Raw genomic sequence first — 22,639 nt, 5'->3', positions numbered from 1 at the left:
TTAGTAAGCTGTTAGTTGAGAATACGTGATGTTATAACGTTAATAGAGATATTGTACATTGCTGCCATGAGCAGCGGTAGCCGCTTTGACAATATGCGTGCAATCATTCATAGTCATTACAGAAGCTGTTGCGAGAGGGAGAGAGAAGTTGGGCGAGAGAGCTGCGGCCTTGTTTGTTCCATGGATTCCATGTGCGGCCAGTGCGTCAGGCAGAAACGGCAGTCGCTGTCGGATTGCGGCATGTTGCGGCCGCCAAAAACGTGATCGTGATTCAGGCATCAATGTATCGCCGAAGCGTAGCCCGGGAGTACGCTTGGACCGTTTACTACTGCCCAAATCATGCAAGCTAAACGGCAGTCGTCAGACGCCATGCGGAGGAAAACCACAAAAACTTCGTTTCGCGCGGAACTACGAACTTTGTTGGCGACTGCCGTGAGACTCAACATGCCACATAGCGCAGTCGATGAATGTCTCGAAGAGGTGTTCTTCCGACAGAAGCGATCGCCTACATGTGCGAGCACTTCAGCAACAAGTGTCTGCGCGCGAGTCACAAACATCCTGATGTGGTGCTCGGTTCTCTTGGTATCCTTCAGAGTGATCCTTCACATTTGCTTTGAGGGGATGACTCTAGACAGATTATACGACAGATACACGTACCCTGGGCTTCGAACTGCTCGGTTACTTGCCTTACCATTGCTGAGCCAGTTTCCATCGTTAGCACGTAAGTTTGTATTCCTTTCGACACAAAGTCCATGACACTCAAAGCCGGTCAACGAGCGCGCACTGGGCTTGCGGCCCGTTTCATTTCAGATTACCACGATACAAAGTGCCTGGTTCACAATCCATTTTTCAACCCAATGAACGAATCGGAATGTTGGCCCTGTGAAAATTTCAAGGCAATTGTCGACTTGACCGGTCATTCCGAGATTGCTGTGAATTACGTTTGGAGCCTTGTACCCTTTGTTGTAAAGGTATGCTTTACTTTTAAAGGCGGAAACGTGCGCAGTGTGCGAAGAACGCGAGTCGCACATTTAGCAATTGTCATTCTCTGTTTAGGATGCTCTGAAGCACAGCATCAGTGGGGAGCACATGCACGAGTTCTTAAAGGCCCACCGTGAACTAACAGATGATTCGTCTGCCAAGTTCTATTCGACTCTCCGTGGTGTGGAAGAACCCCGCCATTTACTTGACTGGCAAAAGTGGCAACAGGTGGATGACCGTTATTTTCATATATCGTGGTAAGCTAACTACCGTATTTCCTTGCCTACAATTAAGTTGAATGCCTATAATTTGATAAGTGCATTGCTTGTGCACTGTGCAGTATTGCATCATTCAAAGGAACATGCTTGCAAATTTGGTTTCTGCACTGATATATGCAAGTGCCCCTTTTCATGCTTTCCAAGAAGTCTCAAACTCCAAATGAACAGACAGCTTGACACTTATCCTAATTGGCTATGTCATTGTAGGACGCCCACATTATTTAGCCATGTAACACAGCTTGTGAATCTTTTTTTCATACTGCCCAGTGCATCTAGTCTAAAGAAGCCCACCTCATTGGCTTTAGTATCCAAACAAATTTTGTCTTTCTATGTGGATGCCTTGCATGTTCTCATGGGCACCATTTCTCTAGCCTCTACTGTGGCATTTGAGACGAGTAGGTCAGGACAATGTGCTGTGTTTAGCTACAATTACACCATCACAGTGGCCTTACACAGCCAAAATCAACCTGCTGCAGTGACTTAGTGGTTACAGCATTCTGAAGCTGAGAAGCAAAGGCTGTGGGGCAAATTCTAAGGCATGCAGTATGCATAAAAACCACTTCTGTACCAAACTCTGCGTGCAAGTTAAACATATCCAGATGGTTAGAATTCATCTGGAGCTCTCTATTTTATGGCTTCTCTCATAATCTTCACTTACATTGCTTTGGGGGCATTGATACAAACAAACAATGAAACCATAGGAAGCGTAGTGCTAATTAAATGCTATGGTTAATTGAAATGTATTAAGGTAAAGGGAAATGAAAGTGCACGAGATACTTTGCTGCAGTAGCCAATGAAACCCACATTCTATACATTACATTTTAACACGTTCCTGTTTTCTTTTTGTCTGCTTTCATTTCTCTTTACCTAATCATTTCTACACTTCAATTGAACATCGCATTTAATTTCCACTATGCTTTCTCTGGCTTCAATGTCTGTTTCTACATACTAACAAAAAGATGCAGCCCCTCGTATCCCCTTATTCTTCTCAATTGGGACATTGACTCACATGAATCGATCAGCGTAGCCAGATTCAGCTTTTCTGCTGGCCTAGGCAACTTGAATGAACTTTAGCATGTACCTTAAGAGCGTATACATGCAGACGCAATGGGCCATGACATTTTAATTGTGCGCGTCTATCTTACAGGCAACTGACATCCCCTCCAGCTGCACGCATTCTCAGGCAGGTTTTTCACAGGCCTTACTTTGTGCAAAACATCTCCGAGGTGTCCCTGCAGAGGTTCCTGTTGTTTGATGGTCCCGACGCACCAAGTTACTACCTGGTATGATGCACAGTCTGCACTATGAACTTTGCACACCTTATTGACTTTGCAATAGTATCTGTTTGAAGTTTTTGCTGATTTTATGTGTTCTGCCTGTGTCTAGGCCAATATTTAGTCACAGAGGACCTTAATCGTGAGAAGGAAATCTACAAAAGAATAAAAATGGAGTGGAGGTTATACAGCAGCTATTACAATGTCATGATCAGCAGCTTATCACTATTCTTGAAATAAGCAGGGCACAATCATTGCACTCCACCGCTACTAACATACAGCAACATGGAGGCTAACAAAAATGTTTAAGCAGCAGCTAAGGGCCACGTGATGAGCAACGGAACAAAAAAGAATGATGAACGTAACCTTAAAGGGGCCCTGCAACACTTCTTCAAGGCCACCATTTTTGTTCCAGAGCTTTTCTTAGCATGCCAAATAACCAGGAGTAAAAGGAATTACGATAATTAATGCACACAAACTCAAGTTATCAATTGCAGGAAATTCATAATGCAAGCAAAGTTAGAGCTACCCTTGACTCAAATTCTAGTGGCTCAGAATGCCACATTTCACTCTCTCATGATGTAGAACTGTGGCACCGAGCAAGGTATTTGTGTTACATTGTGCAAGTTGGCAAGCCATGGTCTCCAGGTCCGCTCAGCTTGTTGATGGTGTCATCATGGCCTCCAGAGATTGGGTAGCACACGGCCCAATCTCATAGGCCATGACGTCACTTCCGTGGACTTCTATCTTCACAGCAGCATCCGTGAGGCTGAGGTTGGCGTGCCATGAGCTCAGCGCTTTGAGAAGTAGTTCCCATGAATACAAACCTTTGTGCGTGGCTGTGTGGTAATTAGGCCATAATTAAAAAACAAAAGGTGATGCTGTAGTTCCTTCACAGTACTCACAATATCATGCGAAATCATTACAGTTTTAACGAGTGATCGTAATGCTGCGCATAGACGTCACATACAAAATGCATGAAGTTGCCACACCGTGCTGATGCTATCAGCGCTTTAATTTTTTTGCTTCATTAAGTCATTGGTTGTGATAATTGACATGCACATAATCTTTAAAAAAAAAAGTTGTATAAGACTTTGCATAGCACAATGTCATTCAGTGTTAACTCATTGGCACTATAGAGAACATGGCGGCACTTCATGTGTCTGTATTTTTCATTATTGCGTGCTCTCTTAGTGCTGCCAGGTAGCGATAATAGTATGGATCCTAGTATGGATTTATAATAGTATGAATCGATAGACAGAGCCCAAAATATTTGCACACAGATGTTAGGGAATGTGCACTTAACTCAATTTCTTAGCATGATTTCGGCCAACTACGTGATCAATACTTTATTATAATTTAGGCATTACTTGATTAATCAGTTGACATCCCCAGTAGATAAAGCAGAGTGTTTTGAACACAGTATGGTGCAACATGTTGCAACAGTGCAAATGCTCAACTTGTTCCATACATGGTGCATGTGTGACATCCATAAATAGTACCAAATAAAGCCTACAATCGAATGCGACGCCCGAGTGGAACCTGAGTGTGAATGATCTAGTGGTATAGTTGGAAAAGGCATTCTGAGCAATGCAACATGCTTTACTATAGAACTTTTCCATGTTTGATGCTTGCTGTGGCTAGTATCAAAGTAGTACTATTTTGTTTCTGTTTGATCCTGCGTACTTAATACTGCAAAGTATTCAGAAACGGTTAAAAATATCAGAATTAGCAAGCAGTGAATACTCTGTACAAAAACCAGATCGAACAGGACAATATCCGACTTGTTCTAAAGTTTCAAAGCCTAATGATATGCCCATCTGGGGCTAATCAAACAGTATCAGCATGCCTGTGATTGTGTGCAAAACCATTCCTGATGCTTGTGCACTGGCGTCAAGACCACATTTGGCACTGACTGAACTAAGGCTGGATTCCCAATTTGCTATCAATGTTGTGAGAACATTCTCACTTGTCAAAACAAGCTTCACTATATCCGGCACTCCTAATCTCATGTGTGATACCAACAGGCCAACATATCTTATCTCTGCTTCCGTTTCTGACACAAGCTGATGGCAGAGAGAACAGCAAACTTGTCCCACGGTAGACAAACCCACAAGTGCATCCCAATCACACGAAGGCCACGAGATATTTTTGTGTCAACTTTCTGCTACTTTCTTTCTTTCCTGTCCTCCTTTTGGAGATGATGCAAGAGATTGATGAAATTGCCAACAGTCTGCTGGGATTGTTCGGAAATTGGTGTTAACGGCAGCTGGTGGTGGTATTCTATGCAGCCTGAAACTGACTTCTCAAGTTCCTGGCTTGTGCAAGTAGAGGGAAATCGGCTTGTGGTGCTTGAACCCTCGGAACTTTGCATCCGTGACTGCCGTCAGGTGTCAGTGCTTCTGAAGCCCAATGACGTCTGTAAGTGCCTGCAAAGAACAGCCATTGGGATGTTGCATTCTATGTGCTCTGAAGTGTAGTATTTGTTTGCTGCTCAGTGCTCTGTTAAAAATGCGGGGTGGTCATTAACACTGAAATTTTAAAAAATATGCTTCTCCTCCATGCGAAAGTCGGTATCTTTACAACACCATGTTGTCCACAATAGTTTTGTAACATTTTTGCACTGTGCTTCTTGAACAAACCTTTGTGTTTTCACTCCTTGCTACCAATGTGCTTCTACTACTGAGGAAAACTGCATATATTCTCAGCACTGCACAGTTCTTCTACAATTATGACATCTACAACCATATGTTGCTTACAATAATAATAATCTTCCCCAGCATCATCAGATTTTTTCTTGGCTCGATGCAATAAAAGACCGAATATAGCAGTGTGCCAGCTGACTTTCAAGTATCGGATACAGTGAGACAGTTCTGGACTTTTATACAACTTTTGAAAACAGTCGGCATGAAGTACGAGGAAATATTTCAGCTCCATAAAGTAGCCTATGCCAAGGTTGGCTGAAATTGCCCGAAACAAACCCATACAAGCACCTCTGAAGTTGAAGCAGCAGGGTCACGCAGTCAAAACGATGTAGTGAAACAGCTGGCTGTAGTGCCCACTGTGATTGCCAAGCTTTGCCTCCCACAGAATCAAGCCCTGCTGGACATGTAGCACATTCAAATTATGCAGCACAGTTTCACCAGTGCAGGAGAGCAACCTCCAAGCAAATAGTGTAGCCATACTCGCTTAGCAATATTTCAGAGTAATTGCCTACGAGTGTGAATACACGAGTGTGAGGCTGTGTACTCACACTCGTGTATTCATGCTCATAGTCGATCACTCACATTCCTGCACCCGCCCACTCAATACTCGCTCGTGTTCGTAGTAACTTCCATTCACACTTACCGGCGCCAACTCACACTCATACTCGTGATACTCGCACTTGCTGGCTCGCTTATGTACTCACACTTGCCGACAGTCACTCACATTCATATTTACATTCACTTAAGTCACCATCACTGAATTTCATTCGTACTCACGTTAACTAGCACTCACTATCGCTCATGCTTTCGTCCGCTCACACCCTTAGTCAGTACCAAACGCTCTTTCTCACAACTGTGGAATGAGTGTGGAGCGAGTGCACTCACAGGCGAGTACCTATGAGCGTAGCCAGAGGTTTGTGCAGATGGGCTTAACATTGCACCCGGTGTTTGACAGACTCCATCGTCATGGTTGCAGGAGGACCATGGCATGATAAGGTGGAAGCTTGGGCAAGTTGGTGACTCAATACCGACATGTGTGCACAGTGCAAAAGATGAGGACTGAAGGGAGAACACAACACAGGTGCTGACTTCAACTGATCTTTATTTGCGAAATCGCCACAGCTATATACATAAGCAAAAGTAATCAAAAAGAACTTTTGCATTATGTCACACTGAAGCCCTATTGCATCACAGTCAGATGCTTGATTTCGTTTTTGGTCAGGGCAATAGACGGCATACTGATGTAAAAGGTCACCCAGCCGCTATATGTTGTCAGCCTCTATGATTCCACCTGTAAACTGTTCACGGTGTTTGGAGATTACGACACAGTTTGCAAATTCAGGGTCACAATGACAGTCTCTGCAGTGAATGCCGAGGTGACTTTTCATGGCGGTGTAAACATTGTAAAAATACTCTTTCAATCGCTCATTTAAACATCTGCCTGTTTGGCCAACGTATTTCTTACCGCAAGTCAGGGGAATCATGTAAACAGCACCCAGGGCGCATGGTACAAACCGCCTCCTATGGTTAGTAGTGCAAATATTTTGTCATGTGGCATGAGCATTCACACGCCTACAGAGCACTGATAATTTTGCCGGGGCAGAAAAAACAACTTCAATAACATCTACTTTACTGCCTATCTTCTTCAAGCTGTGTGATATCTTGTGCAAGTAAGGGAGCACTGCGACTGGCTTATTGTCTCTGACAGCGCAGTCAGCTGGTGCTTTGCCTCCCAGTTTGATTTTTTTTTAGTAACTTTTCTGCTACTGAAACAAATAAAAGCTATAATAAACAAATACCCAGCATACGTTAGGCGGGAGGCCTGCGCAAGGAGACTGTGCGTTAAAGAGTGGAAGCGAAGATTTACAATGCCCCGTTTAACCAGCTTGGAATGGGCCAACAGATACAAAATCTATACGATATAGGTACAAATCTATATATACGAATGGGCTAAAAACAAAATCAAGTATCTGGCTGCGACGCAATAGGGTTTCATGTGTGACACAATGCAAAAGTTGTATTTCATTACTTTTGCTCATGTATATAGTTCTGGCAATTTCACAAATAAAGATAAGTTGAAGTCAGCACCTGTGTTGTGTTCTTCAGTCCTCGTCTTTTGCGCTGTGCACACATGTCGAGCACGGCACATGCATGTGTTGGTACTCTGGAGTTTTGTTGGCATCAGCTCAGGTATAATAGTGACTAGGGGAGCAATAGGAATTTTCAACTTTGTACACGTCATCATGAGCAAAAACAGAATAACCGAGCTCACATTTTTTTAACATTTGTCAAGCTCCTGCTTATTTGAGCACCTATTGGGTCCCTGTCTGTGCTTTTTTTTTTCAGTGCCAACTGCTACAAAATTTTGGTCTGATAAAAAGCCAAGTTTCAGATTGGGCAGTAGATATTGTGCAGCCTTTGTGGAAAATTTCGCATTTGAAACACAAATGGCTGCATAACGAAAGGTTTGAAAAAGTAGACGTCTTTAATACTGACACTGCAAAAAAAAAAAAAAAAAACAGCATTGCCGTTATTGCTTGCCAAAAATGGCACATGACTCGGAATGCACAACTCCTTGCCATGGCCTCCAAGATTAGGTGCCACCCGCGGCGTGTTGAAACATTATGAAGGCTGCGTGTTGGGACTTTTCATATCTGCTATCCACCAGGTTCACACTTGTTTTAGGCTTATAATAAGAAAATTTGACAATTGCCCGCCCTGCCACTTTGCTAAGGTTGCTTCAGTAGTGTATACTTAAAACTAATTTAGCCAAAGTGAAATTTCATTGCAATTGGCCTTTGAAAAAAATTTGATGGGTGCTTTTGTATTCAAGGTTGGACTGCAGTAGGCAGCTGCTGATTCTATTCAAATAAAGTGTGGGGAGTTGGTGCACAAGGTGCCTTCTACTTGTGGCAAGTGTGAAGACTAGGAACACTGCTGTTTGAGAAAATTGTAGCAAACTTGGCAATGTGTGCATTTGTTTCCTAATATGTGCCTGAAACATACAGTAGCTTGAACAGGAAGCATTGGGAACTGATGTTACTGAAAGGCTGTCACGCAAACACAGACACAAGTAGGAATGAAGAGAACAAATGCCAGCAGTGCTTGTGTCATCCTCATTGTTGCTACTTGTGTCCATGTTTGCAGTAGCATGAGTCCCGACCAAATTGCTCAACTTTTGGCCATTCTAAGTAGCGTTGGGGAACTGTGTGCCACCTTGTTATTCTAAACAGGTATTTCAAATAAATTGCCTGTGAAAGATGGCAGAGTGCAGCCTCCTGAGGTGGATTGCTTGAAGAGGCATGCATTATACTTTTATGATAGATCACAGTGTTCAGACAGGTAACTAACAAAAGTTGCAATAGCTTAAAACTATTCCACTATGTTTTTATTTCAAATCCGCCATTCGGAATACAAACAGAGTGAAATAGTTTTATGTTGTCATGATGAAAGTTTCAGTAGTTAACTTTCCAGTTGCCCATTTTAGGGCATATATATTGCTATTGTGGAATTGAGGCCAGGATTTCATAATGCCCATTTGTGAGAAATCCTGGATTTGAGATATCTGTCCCGAACCTGTGCTCTCTAAAATACTGGGTGTTTCAGCAACAACTGTTTCCAATGGTTAAATGCGGGGGAATCTTCAATAAAATTATAATTTTGTTGAAGATTCATAGTAGTGCCATACATCAGAATTTACGTGATAACCAACAACAAATCATTGATAAGTAACTTCTACAAATTAGTTTTTCAATTAAATATACTTTAAGGGTATGTTACAGTTGTAGATAGGATTGGAATTAGCGAGAAATTCTGCTAAGCTTTGTACCCAGCTTGAGAAAGAATGTTTTTACTGAAATGCGAACATATTTTGTAGTAAACTTTACATTTGAATATATTGAAACTGGCGCAAGTTTCTGGACTTCAACTAAATGACCCAACTTCAATACTGCTATGCTTTAATTCTGCAAATGCAACTTGTTTCGTAAGGTAACTAGAACAATGAGTGAATCCTTATATCTTGGCTAACTGAACGTTGCTGTTGTCTTGCACGTGGCATCCATGTGTCCACGTAATCCAGCTGTAGCCACTGTCGAAATCAAACAGCTCGAAACGAACTAAGGACAATAGACTTAGACAACATGGATGCCGGGCCTATTGTCTTTCGTTCATTTCACGTTGATTTCGACAACTTACTACTTGCCATTTGCATCTGTACGACTTCCCAAAATACCTTTATTGCTGTCTTTGAAAGGAATTTGTATAGCTTAAAAGAACAGGTGTTATGATATCTACTTTGGTGTGCTCCTTGAAGAAAAAGGTACCTTGGCAAGTAATCCTGTACAAAGCTAAGGTGAATTTGTTGAGGTAAGAATACGAAAAATTGTGTCAGCAAGACACTTTGCACTCTTAAACCCCAGTTTACTTATTGCACGAACCCATAAAACTGGCATAGGGGACTAAGATATCAGGAGAAAAGCTAATGCAATTGCTGTACTAATAGAGCAAATTTTAATCATTTTTCTTTACTACCTTGTGTGCATGGATGCACATACTGATCAGTGGAATTCAGATGCACAGGTTGGAGAAGTTTTCTTGCAGTCTTAAACAACTATGTACTGTTGAAGAGTGTGCAAGCATTGAAAGTTTGTTTCATGAGTCGGATACTTATTTATTCACAAATATTGAGGGCGGCAGCATGGACGATCACATCCAAGTTGAAACTGACATTTGGGCTAGTCGGTTTGGCTTCATCTTGGGTAAATAGTGCAAGACAGAGATGGACAAGAGGTAAAAAAGTGACGGGACAGGCGCTGACCCATCACTTCCTTCAGTGTTTGTCCCATCACTTCCTTAGCTCTTGCGCACATCTATGTTGCGCCGTTTACCCAACATGAATGCAAGTTAGCCCTGTTCTTATGCAGTGAAGTGTACTTTCAGCACTAGAGGCTTCAATTTATTGCGATTTAGATTGTAGCATAAAATCGCTCCTGCCGGTGTGCAATGTACTTTATTTCTCTTCTTTTTCAGTGTACTTCAGCAGTACAATCTCCAAGGCAAGGTTGATACCTGTTCATGTTGGAGATCTGCCAAGTATCACATATCTGGGCTCGTTCTACTGAAGCTTGTGCTGAAGTTATTGTTCCTTGAATACGGTATGACATACCACAGCACTGAAGTGAAGAATTTTTAAGGCAGATTCGTTGACCCGTTGCACAGATTTCGGTGTCAATTTATGTTGAACAGTTCCTTTGGAATAGCATTTACTTTGCCTTTTCAACACCATGGCACTTTATAGTTGTGCAATCAGGTGCACCTGGATAGAATGTATGGTGCTATGCATTATCTGCCCACACCTGCCTAATCTGTGAACTCTAAAATTAGTGAAATTCAGTGGACGCGACATCCACAGGGGAGAGAAGATATCACACTTTTCTTTTCTTTTTTTTTTTTTAGGCTTACTCAAAGCATAAATTTTTTGTGAGGCACATACAGACTTCTATTAATACTGATTTATTTTTAGACACAGGACGAAAGCAGCAAACTTAGCATAGCAAATATTAAGAAACAACGCATTGTTTTTAGGTTGCAATGACTTTCCCAATGACTTTGGTGTTTCTGTGAAAACTTTCTTGAAGCAAGTGGCCCTGCTGCATCCTTCCACCGTCAGACTTCCAGTGAAAGGTTTGGGGAATGACGAGCAAAGCTTTTTCGCAAACAAAATTTATTTTTCATGAAACTTACACAACATTCGTAAAGCAAGCCCAAATTCATGTAAACTTCAGACGAAATTCGAGAAAGTTGGCAGGTATGGCGCGCAACTCAGGTGTTCTGGCTGGTTTTTCACTTTGCTTTAAACAAGTTTAGCTTTTTTGATAGCTTTGCCAACCACCTATAATCTGCGGAGCTGTGACAGGGGAGAGAGAGCTGTGTGTGGCTCAAGATCTTGGTGGAGCGCGGCATTAAGCTAGCAGCTGATGCAACACAACCAATCACCTGTGTGATCGCACGTAGGTGCATAGCGTCTCCTGTTCACTTTGCACCAAGCTGTGTGCAAATGCATGTGGTGCACAGTAGCGTGCCTCGTTTGCCGCCACCTGCGTGCTGCATGCCTAAGCATTGCCATGCTTTGTCCCGTGCAGAGTTGTTGACAATCAGGCTTTGTGAACAGCCTGTCATACCCATGGAAACTGCAAATAGTTACTTTTTTTGCCATTCTGTTGAATAGACTGCCATTCTGTGTGTTAAGACCTCCTCATACTCCATTTTGTACTTTGCAGCCAGTGCTGCGGAAGCTACGCAAGTAGTGCGTTCGTAGAAGTCTCACTCCGCACATTTCAAAGTGCAGTTTTCCTTGATTTGAAACGCTTTCCATGAAGTAACTACTTCGTATATTACTACTACTTGTGGGTCGTAAAGTTACGTCAAATCGCATATTTGTGTGCATTTTTGTGCTTCCAGTATGCCACCTACTGTGTTTTGGTCTTACGCACAACCTGCCTCCCCCACAGCAGTTAGACATTATGTGGAACATGATGCTGCTCTACTTTGACTGTCGCTCCTGCTCCGCTTCGAAGGTCAAAACACGCGGCACGCGTGCTTTGGGAGGTGCGTTTGGAGGTGGCTGCTTGTAATTTAGCCATCATTCCCTTCGTGGCGGCAGTGAAATTTCATTATATCGAAATCGTGTATAAACACACTTCGTTATAATGAGGTTCTAAATACAGGGTGTCCAATGAACAAGATGTTATAAAAAATTAAATACTTCATTACGTTGAAGTTCGTTATATCAAGGCTTAACTGTATTATACTGATCTTAGCGTGTTAAAGGGTGACATAGAGGGTGCTAAATGCCCGCACATTGCGTGCCGATGGAGCATCGTGAACAGCTAGTAGCATAAATGAGTTCTGCAAGCAAATCTCATAAATTTAGCCAAGATGCCTTTTCCTTCTCATTTAAACCAAGTGTAATTTTCTTTTTATTACCGATAATTGACTGGCTTTGTCAGGATGATGTATTTGCAGCAGCAAGAGCTGTTCTTTCATTTCCAAAATGCTGGTGCCAGTCCCCTAACATTTATGTTACCTTTTATGATATATGTTCAACTGGTTGTTTCAAAGGTGCTACTATGAGAATAAGTAGGCCTAGTAGGTTATAATCTGACTTCATTATTCATGCTCACTCCGACGCTTGTGCTCCATTTCACCAACTCCATGCAATACAGCAAAAGCTACAGGTTGTGCCAACCAACCAGAATAGACAGCCATAAAAAAAAAGGCTCCTCTATGTTGGCCTACGATCATGTGATGTGGCCTCCGTGTGATGCCAAGTGAATAGAAGCTTCATGAAAGGATCAGTGACGTGAAATGGGCATGCCTCCCCAAACCACCCACCCTTCGCTGAACACACAGCTTACTCTCATTACTGATTGGCTGGCATGCATTTCCTGCAGTGAAAGGAATTAATGGGATGGAATTATAACAGCAAGACCTGTGTACTTATAGCGCGGCTCTCTAACATGAACAGTCAAATCTGCTATTAGTTGGGAACTTCTCTTTGCCTGAACAGCGGCATACTCTTTTATCTTGGAAAACTTGTGTGTTAATTGAGGCAGATCATTCTTGATTTTGTAGCTGTGTGTTGCTTCAACTGTGCTGCTTCTGCAAAAAACTTATGAAACTGTCTGCACTTAGGAACTTGCTGGTAATCCTTCTCCTTATGCATTAAGAAATGTGGCTCAAAGCTAAAGGACACAGCACACATTATATCTGTGCCTTTTGACTGGCACTCTGATGCACACAAAGATAGGTAGACCGTTTCCAGCAATTGCAAGTGCGTGTTGTACTCAGATAATGAAACGTAAAAATTATTTCCTGAACTGCTGTTGTCTCCATCAGCATTGTTATTGCAAACAGTTTAGTTGTGTTGCACAATCACAGGGTTTCAACAAACAGCAACAATCTCCCACACATTCCCCTCTGTAAGAGCCAAATAGTTCTGTCTGTTAACCACATGAACAAGCAACCACTGTTGTTGACTGTGTCAGGGCATTTTATTATTTTGTTGTTTGAGCAAACGGTCACTCAAGGTACTGAGAAGTGTTTTAATACTGGTGTCAAAAATGAAATTGGAAATTGGCTTGGTCCACTCTAATGTGGTGGAGGTCTCACACTGACTGTGCCGTTGCGTCGAAGTGAAGGCATTGCCGAAAGTAATTGTCTTAGACTGTATTCCTTGGCCTTCCAACAGAGGTGCCATCATCAGTTCATAACATCTTGGCAGGTTCTGTTATATACCAAAAGGTGACCTGAAGGCACAAGAAGCAAAGAACGGTGTAATTGTTCTGCACATTTTTCTATTCTTTCTTCTACGTTGTATTGAATTGCACAGTACTGCAAGATTTCGTGGGATGTGAGATGCAACATTTGCTACACAGCAAGTCTATTGACCTTTTCAATTAGAGGTGTCACATATTGAGTATGCAAGTTTCTTTGTCTTTTTGCTACAAGTGTACCATATCTGCTGGAATCTACCATATATGCTCGTATAAGGGCCGCACTTTTTTCTCTGTAATCTCGGCTGGGTTTGGCCCTTACACAAGTCAAGTCGATGACGGCCCGCTAAAGGTTCATACTGTTTCCACAGCTGTAGCAGAGGGTAAGAGAGGCGCAAATGACATAATGCTGCAGTAAACGACCCCAGATGTCGGCCCATCGTCCCTGACCAGCGCTCACAAAACAGGGCTCCTTTCTCTAAAGGTGAAATGCCACAGATCTGACTTGAAATGCTGGCAACACAACCGAGAAGACGCGCCACTCAAAGAAAGAATGGCGGCCGGCCTGAGTGGCTTCGATGGAAAAGCAGCTATCATCATCTAGCGGCAATGGAACTAACTTTGCTTTCCAGCGGGACAGTTCTCAATTTTTTTTTTCCCGAAATTTTTTGCTCCAAAGTGAGGGTGTGGCCTCTACACGAGTCTGTACGGTAACTTGACCCCAAACCTAGGGCAATGCCCTGATGTTAGAACATCTAGAAACTTAAGTTCCCTTGAATGTAAGCCAACCAGAATGTCAGCAAAACTGCACATTTCTGCCTGTACTGCACTAGTCACAAATGTTTTAGGTGACTGCATGTAACAGACAAAAGGCTCGCTTTCATGACACCAGCTTACTCATTGTCGTCTACATCGACACAGGGAGACTTTGTCACTTTGTTCCTAACCTAGTGTGCGAACCTCAATTCTGTCTGTTGCATTTGAAAAGGCTGCAAGACCAGCTAAACCAGGCTGTTTTTCCGCACACACCTGCTGTCCACCTGAGCGCCAATCTTCAGCGATGCACATTTGGTGCAACAACACAGCTAGGTGTAGCAGGTACACTCTCTCAGCCAGCCGTTAGATATAATGACGAAGCTGTGGCCTTCAAATCTGCTCTTGAAGGCACAATCCTTGGTCCTAATTAAACCGCCAAGTTCTGACTGCTCCACCATTTTGAAGAAAGAACTAAAAACATTAGATTCAAACAAACACGGCATTTCTCTCACCGATCTCTACAGGTTGTGCAAAATATTGCGCATTGTTTAGGAAAATGTCCGTGGCACTCATCTCTAGGGAGCAGCTTGAAATAACGAAGCAGCAAGTCTGTATTACAAGATTCAACATCTGTACCATTTTTTTCCCTCTTGCACCAAGAAGTACTTGTACTAGTTGAGGGTAAACAACTGTTATATTGAAAAATGTACATGAAAATTAATGGTTTACAGGGGGTCAGTTTCAATTTTAAAAAGAGATTATATGCTGGTAGCAGCACACGCAATTTTCAAAGGTCACGAAATTGGCTCGAGATGTCAGCTGATTCAGTTTGTGACACTTTGTGAATAGCATTTAAGTGAGCCAATATTTTTGCAGTTCATTTCAGCAGTGTCGCAAATGTTTGTAAAAGCAGGCTGGTACAAGCAGTCATTGATGCTCAGTTGCATTGTCCAGTTGCGTGTTTCTGTTGTTAAAGCATACAAATATTTTGTACCTAACAGTGCCTTCCCTTGACAAGTATTAAAATTATGCATGCATTTCCAGCAAACAAAAGCCAAAGAACGAAGGTGTTAGCAAAGTCGGGCTGAATTTCTGACACCTGTGTCACAAGTGCTCAACGAACTATATATTGACATTTTCATTCTCACTGTTACAATTTAACCAAATGTAGCATCTCACAAGCGTTATTCTGATGCTAAGTGTTTACAAAGCTATTTAGGACATGCATTTTAGTTTGTGTAGCTTCTTCATTTTCATACTGCTAGCCAGCAGTGTAATTGGGCCTTTACCAAAATATTCAGCTTTAGAGACTGGCTGCTCCGTTTTTTTTTTCTGTGTGATTAAGACAAACTGTGGTATTCTAGTCAGCTTATCATCAAGCTTTGACACCTTAAGTTTGGATTAATAAAGTGGTCATAAAAAGAGTGTGTCCTTAGTCCATTTTGTACCATGAACAAACATGACCTGACAGCTCCTGTTGAACACAACTGAGATTTCATAATTTATTTTGCAGTTCAAATTACACCAATATGCAATCCACAATATTTCACTTGGTTTCTGTGCACGTACAACTTCTGGTCTGCATGCAGCCAGTACCTTGCAAAGCACACAACAGAAAATAAAATGTACCAATGTAGAAGCCGTGTTAGTAATAAACAGGGCAAAAAAAGAAAAAAAACTATACGCAGTGCTTAGATGTATTACAACATTCCGATTATTTTGGTTGGTTAACAATGGCAGCTCGCAATTGATTCCGACAGGCTCCAAAACTTGATGCTGTGGTTGCTAATACTTAGGTGCACTTGTGAAGACTGCCAGATTCACTATAGTAAAGAAAGAAAGAACTGCAGAGGTTAGCTGCAATGAACGCTTCTTTAACACTGCAAATAAAGTAGACACTACCTTTGTTATCACTTAGAGCATACTAACGGCGCAGCTCATATATTCTTTTCACTGTAATAACAAGGGCTTCTCGCCACACACTGCTTGCTAAAACATTGTTATATATAAACAAGCTATAGTCATGACTAGTTTTCAGGATCCAGCTGTGAGAATAAAAAGTCTATTCAAGAGACAAGCTGAAGAAATACTGTTCTCTAAATTTCAACATAAAGGAAAAGAAGAGGGAAAGAAGGTTTAAAGAAAGCCAAAAAGGTATCGGAAGCATCCTTCACAATTTGCTGCCCTTTTCACAACTTTTGAAGTTTTCTGCTCCTAGAGAATACCAGTATGCAAGGTTAAAGTTGGACAACACTGATCACTTGAAATTACTGAACACTACAAACAACAAGCACTTCACGAAACAGGCTGGTGGCTAACCCCAAGGAATGTTTTGTTTAAAAAAAAAAAAACGATTTCTCACGGCAGTGCTAAAACAATTGTCTTGTTATTGCATGATGTGCAAAATATACTTTGTGTGTCCATCAGTTTCATTTCAAAAAGGAAAAAAAAAATTTGCAGGCACAGTCCAGTTGTGCAATACCACTAGCGTTTTAGCAAACAGTGTCGCCAACGGTAGGGACTCCAAACATATCACGTGAAACGTAACACATGAAGCAGGCAACACTCGAGAAGTATGTACCACGACTGGCATGTTTTGCAGAGAGACAAGATTCTCAATAAAAACTCTGTTTGAACCTGAAGCATTATAAAGGTGCCCATCCACACAAACAATTGCAGTGCATGCACGACAAAAACGCTTAACATGCAAACATAAACGGCCATGCCAGGAAACCTACTTGCCAAGTGTTATATGTTCTACTTCATCAAAATCAAACAGTGCGAAGGGAACAAAGGACAATAGACTCTCACAGCGTAGCTGCTGACTCACAACTAGCACCTGCGTTGTCTATTGTTCTTCGTTCCTTTCGCGCTGTTTGATTTCGATGATGTTAACCTACCAACTTGACGTTTTGATGCTCAATTTGTTTGTCAGTTCTTTGCATTGCTTTCTATTACACTAATTTTCAAACGTTAAGCTGTTGCTGCCAGAAGGCAGAAACGAAAACTGCCAAAGCTCAGTTGCATCTCTGAGTTTTGGCCTATGCATTAGCGCTGCCTACTTTGAGATTAGACTGATCAGATCTCGCATGCAAATCTTGCGGTCTCCAAGTGTGATATCTCTTTGCATCATAGTGGGCACTGTGCTTTTATTTTCCACTGTCTTTTGTGCATCTTGATCTTGCAAGCACACAATCAGTTGTGTGGCTGACAGCATTTTTACTGTTGAAAGCTTGAAGTGTCGCTTAAGAAATTAATGCTTTTGTAAAACCCCAGCATGGGAGACTGATCGCATAGTGAGCCCAGTGTGTGTCGTGAGCAATTTTGCCTGTTTCATGCGCCATGGACAAATTTCCTGCCATCAGTGGCACTGTTTGTTTCTGCACCCAGCTCAACACAGTGCTGAACTGTGCCTATAAAGATGGGCATGCTTGTGTGAAGTCTCAAAAAGTTGCAAAAATAAAAGCTGAAGTTAACAACAAAACCTGAGTCGGCAATTTCATTGCAAATATGTTAACCAAGGTGCCAGCGAAACAGAAATGGCCCGCATATTGTTGGTCCTAGTGATGACAAAATGCTTGCGGGGGGACTCTTCATTGCCACATTCATGGCACATAATGTCAAGCACAGTGAGAGCATGGATATATCGCTTTTACAAACGTAGCATCAGCAAGGTAAGGTTGTTATTGCTGTACCAAAATGAAGCCTGTTTGCAACATACAACCTTTCATGAGACATTGCAGCTACTCTTGGAACTTTTCAACTGAAAGCAACTGAAACTCCCAACACAGAATACATTCTTTCTAACTCTTTTCTTTTTTTTTGTGGGGACAGGGAAAGCAGGCACACCAAAATGCAACAACTTCAGTGCATTGCAATAGGGCACACTGCAGTACAAAATATAGTAGCTGTTCTTGCGAAATAGAAAGAAAAAAAGATTGCGCTGTATTTTGCCCTTATTACTTCCTATTGGGAAGACACTTTCCACAGACCACATCAATCACAGGCACGATCTCACACTGACGGCCAATGGAGCAACACGAAATTGCTTTCTACGAGCTCCAAGGGCTAAGCTATAGACATGCTTGTTTAGTCTCCCACGATCATGCAACCACATAAACAGTAGCCATGGATGCAGACGAAACACAACTTGCACATCACGTACAACGAAGATTACACAACCTGCAAGTGTCAGGGCATTCAGGCATCCATCCCAAACGACCTTGCACTAAGGCCAGGCATGCCCTACCCTGTTCGAAGCTGTGCAGATCAAGGCGTTTTTCGAAGACATTTGAAACTATCCCAAGTCACTCATTTACCACTACTGGCTGCCATGCACCTAATGGCATACATTATACTCGTCCTACCGAGTTAATGAGCACATGAAACATGCCCGAACATATAACTACGGCAACACCCAAGTAGTGCACATTTCATTGTAGCGGCCAGCTTTATTTGAAATGGGTGTCAAGCAGGTCACATGCAGCTTTTCGCGTATTGTGGTAGGTGCGTTAGCATTACTGTTATACTTGCGAAGGCTTGAATGTGTGAGCCTATTCCATTGGAGGTAGTCAACCTGTCATATTAAGCTCACTTTTGTCAACAACTTTGAAAGCCGAGAGAGAGAGAGAAAATAACTTTCAGAAATATGGCGGCAAATGCAGCCAGGGCTGCAAAGTTGAAAAGTGTGCTTTCTCATAACCGTCTCTATAAGAGGATCCTGTCAGTAGTGAACTGCAAGGATTGTGGTCATCAAATTCTAGTTATTCAGAAGTCATGTTGCTGGGCTCATGGTTCATATTGCTGAGTAGACCATAAATATGATCACTTTGGCACATACAAGTACAGAAGGAAGGGAACAAGGGGAGTGCCAACTTTCGGCTGTTTATTCTCTATTGTATAAGATGCAATATATAGACGTAGGCGAATGCGCGACATACAAAAACAGCTTCAATTGCACAACACCCTAATCACAGCCGGCTACCAAAAAACCTTCTTTCGGCATGCAAAAGTAATACTGATGTGTCGCTAATACAAGACGAGCCTCGCTCTTTAATATGAGACGCCTCTAACAATTCATGTGCCGTGGTGTCCCTGCTTCTTCCAAGAATCTGCCTCTTGTCCAGTCGTGGCTCACACGGATGTGAATAGCAGCGCTTAGGCAAATGTGCTCCGTCTTTACCTTTCAGTGACAGCTCATGTTCTCGCACACGCTCATTTACGCACCGCCCAGTCTGGCCGACATATGTCTTACCGCAAGACAGCGGAAACTCATACGCGACTCCAGTAGCACATTTTGTGTACGGCTTGCATATTAAAGAGCGAGGCTCGTCTTGTATTAGCGACACATCAGTTTTACATTTAATGCAGGAAGGTTTTTTTATAGCCAGCTGTGATTAAGGTGTTCTGCGATTGAAGCTGTTTTTGTAAGTTGCGCATTCGCCTGCATGTATATATTGCATGTTTTACAATAGAGAATAAAGAGTCGAAAGTTGACACTCCCCTTGTTCCCTCCCGTCCTTCCTTGTTTGCACCAAAGCGATCATATTTATGGTCCACTCAGCAAGAAATACTAGTTAATCTGCCAAATCTTGAAGTGAATGCACTCATCGCATGCGTTTTCTTTTGGCTGCCCGTGTAGATAAATTTTGCTGAACTTTGGTTTGATGACCCTGCCATAATACAGAGTAGTGCTTTCAGACTTTTGATATAGCAACTTGCTATTGTCCCTTATTTATGGGTGCCCCTTAATCTTGGCTTCCACATTAACCTAGTCCACATGCACTAATTACCATCAACTCCACTCCTAAGTCGCCAAATGTATGTCCAGCCACTCACAAGTCTCGCATGCCATCAGTACTGCAAAAGCCATAATAGGTTGCTATTATTCAACCTGAACACATGCATTTACAACATGCTTTGCCTTTCACAATATTTACATGCCCAATTCATTTTATCCTGCTGCACTCTGTACAGGTTAGCTTGAAAGAGTACATGCTCTTTTTATGGGTTGTGTACTGTTAGCCTGGTGAATAACGGAGCTAAGTTTTGAGATGCCTTCCATGAAGCATTTTTTTTTTCCCTTTCTCACGTAATTGCGGAATGGTAGCTCAACAGAAAACTGCTTACATGGGCCACCACAACGCATGCTGTACAGCCCTGAGCCACAGGTTACGATTTCAGTCGTAGATGGAGCCCTCAGGACCACCGAAAAAGAACAAACACCAGGCAATTTTGTTCGCACAACTCTGTAGAACTGAAGTGGCATGTCCCAGTGTGGTTCATATCTATATAGAGACTGTGTCGCAACTCAGAACTGCACTGACAAGACTGGCTTGTACTTCCAAGTAGTACATTGCACTTGTTTGCAACACTCTACGAGCGCAATGTTGACCAAAACAAGCAAGCACGCATCTGAGTCTTTCTAGATGTATGTTGACGTCGCTGGAAGTTACAGGACACAATCCGAATAACTTGGCCACCTTCAAAACCGAATTGCAGGAGCGAGCTATTGAAGGAGGTCTAGCAAGAAGGTCTGCTCACAAGGGAAAAAGCAAATGCGCAGCCCTAGTCATGGACAAACAAAAGAAAAATGAACGAAACATGACAGAAATGAAAAAGGAATACTGTAACTTTGATAAACATGAGAACTTTATGCCAAACACACAAAAATAAGAAGAGAATGCAGCTTCCCTGCTGAAAAAGAAAAGAAAAAGAAGAAAGGACAAAAGACGTCAACCTATCACACAATACCAGCAGCTTATGCAGCTCCCATCATTGACAAGGGACCAAGAGAAACAAGCTAGCCAGAGAAATAGTGTAACAAACATGAAGTCAACCAACCAGGCTTGTGTTTGGCTCTTGGAAACACAAAAGTACCTCAAACAAGAGGAAGAGAAAAACTACAGGGGCTCGTTTAGACAACAACAACACAACCTGTCAGATGTGCAAAGCCGAAACATCAAAATGTGCAGTTACTACACTTTCAGTAGCAGGCACTGGTTGCAAGTACAATGCATTTCCTTACATGCAAGTGTTTCGTGTTACTAGTTCCAAGTCACACACGCACAAAAAAGAAAAGAAAAAAAAACAATTAGGTCATACAACTGCAGAGGCACATAAACAATAAAGGCGACGTCAAAATAAAAATGCCTCCAGTCATCTTTTAAATTGTCTCATTTTGTCCATGACATACACACCAATTTTTGAACAGACAGCAGCGGGGAGCCAAGTGTGATGAAAGTAGTACCTCGCAAGAGAGAAACAGCAGGATGAAACCAAGAAACGGGAGAAAAGCTACCTTTCCAGGCAAGTCTCCGAACAAGAAGATGGAGACCTGGCAAATTTCTTTTGCAAAGAAAAAAAATCTTTAGAGAGTGTTTTACAGTAGGGAAACAAGGGTTGACGGTACGGTGGGAGCAAGGGATGGGGTACACAAACGAGGAAAAAAGTGAGAAAAATTGGGCGGGCGTCAGCAAGTCAACAGCGGAGACACACAAGGAACGTGCATCCTGGCCAGAAGAGGAGCACTAGAGCACTTTCTGCTTGAGCTTGCCCTTGAAGATCACCGGCAGCAGGGAGAGCAAGGCAAAGATGGCCAGCATGGACACCGACCACCAGGAGATTGCGTCTCGGGACGAGCTCAGCTTATGCAACGTGGTGCCGGCCTGGATGGCTACAAATGACGGCGGCGCCACACCTGCAAGCACCACGTGACAAGGCAATGTCAGGTCCAGTTCACCACTGACAAACATGTTGAAGCCAAGTTCTGTTAAAGGGCCCCTGAAACAGTTCGGACAAATTTTGTAGAAGCGTAGGGCACAGCTTAAGTAGAACATTCGCACCACAATTTAAGTGAAGCATTACGTATTAATGGAGCTACAAGCGATTACAAGTTACCCTTCTCCCTAGCCATGCTTTTCCTCCTCAACTCGTTCGCCGAGCGATCGGGGCTAAGCTCCGCCTTCACTGGTTCTGCGTCACGATGCGACGTCACATTGTTCACTTCCGGTTCTTTTGGAGCCCGCCTCGCCCACGCGAAACCTCTCCACTAGCCGCTTGGCCGTCGACCCCAAGCGATAGCTATCGAAGCAGTGTGCATTGCGAGCATTCTGTCGTAGCGCCGAATGTGTCTGGTATTCCGGTAATCACACACCAGCCAAACGTTTCGACAGAACGGTGGAGGCATAAGCTCAAGCTGATGAAGGAACTTTAGCGTAGATGTACGTGAGCTGCCTGATCGGTCTCCACAGTCCAGCCACCCGTTGGCGCAGAGCTTAACCAGCTAAATAAAGAGCTAATATTGCTCTAACCAAGTGTGAAACATTTTAAACATTTACAAAAACAATGTGTTAACGATTACACTCCAG

General features: G+C 42.6%; 2 protein-coding genes across 4 annotated transcripts in view; one reads left to right on the top strand and one right to left on the bottom strand.

Moving 5' to 3' along the window:
* The first annotated feature begins 150 nt into the window (after positions 1-150).
* Positions 151-16,392, top strand: LOC142579763 (uncharacterized). The gene is made up of 6 exons (XM_075690314.1): positions 151-721; positions 811-971; positions 1,057-1,238; positions 2,407-2,542; positions 4,825-4,954; positions 10,270-16,392. Exons 1-6 carry the CDS (start codon positions 340-342, stop codon positions 10,359-10,361), a joined length of 1,083 nt encoding a protein of 360 aa, XP_075546429.1. The 5' UTR covers positions 151-339; the 3' UTR covers positions 10,362-16,392.
* The window catches only part of stas (Transmembrane protein stas), a 30,180-nt gene continuing 18,811 nt past the window's right edge, over positions 11,271-22,639 (bottom strand). For 2 of the 3 annotated variants that reach the window (XM_075690320.1, XM_075690322.1), the window contains exon 7: positions 15,759-21,969. In XM_075690320.1, the coding sequence (XP_075546435.1) occupies positions 21,800-21,969 (170 nt within the window). In that variant the 3' untranslated portion in view covers positions 15,759-21,799. Of the gene's footprint in view, positions 13,548-15,758; positions 21,970-22,639 lie in introns of those variants that run through there. The other variant, XM_075690321.1, reaches the window with a different exon arrangement.

This window comes from Dermacentor variabilis, chromosome 4 (assembly GCF_050947875.1).
Source record: "Dermacentor variabilis isolate Ectoservices chromosome 4, ASM5094787v1, whole genome shotgun sequence".
Taxonomy (NCBI): Eukaryota; Metazoa; Arthropoda; class Arachnida; order Ixodida; family Ixodidae; genus Dermacentor; species Dermacentor variabilis.
Note: the sequence above shows the minus strand (reverse complement) of the source record. Positions and strands in the feature narration are given on the sequence as shown.

Coding starts and splice junctions, on each gene's coding strand:
- LOC142579763 (XM_075690314.1), top strand. CDS start 340: ATGCAAGCTAAACGGCAGTCGTCAGACGCCATGCGGAGGAAAACCACA. Junction 722..810: donor CCAGTTTCCATCGTTAGCAC/GTAAGTTTGTAT, acceptor GTTTCATTTCAG/ATTACCACGATACAAAGTGC. Junction 4,955..10,269: donor TCTGAAGCCCAATGACGTCT/GTAAGTGCCTGC, acceptor CTTCTTTTTCAG/TGTACTTCAGCAGTACAATC.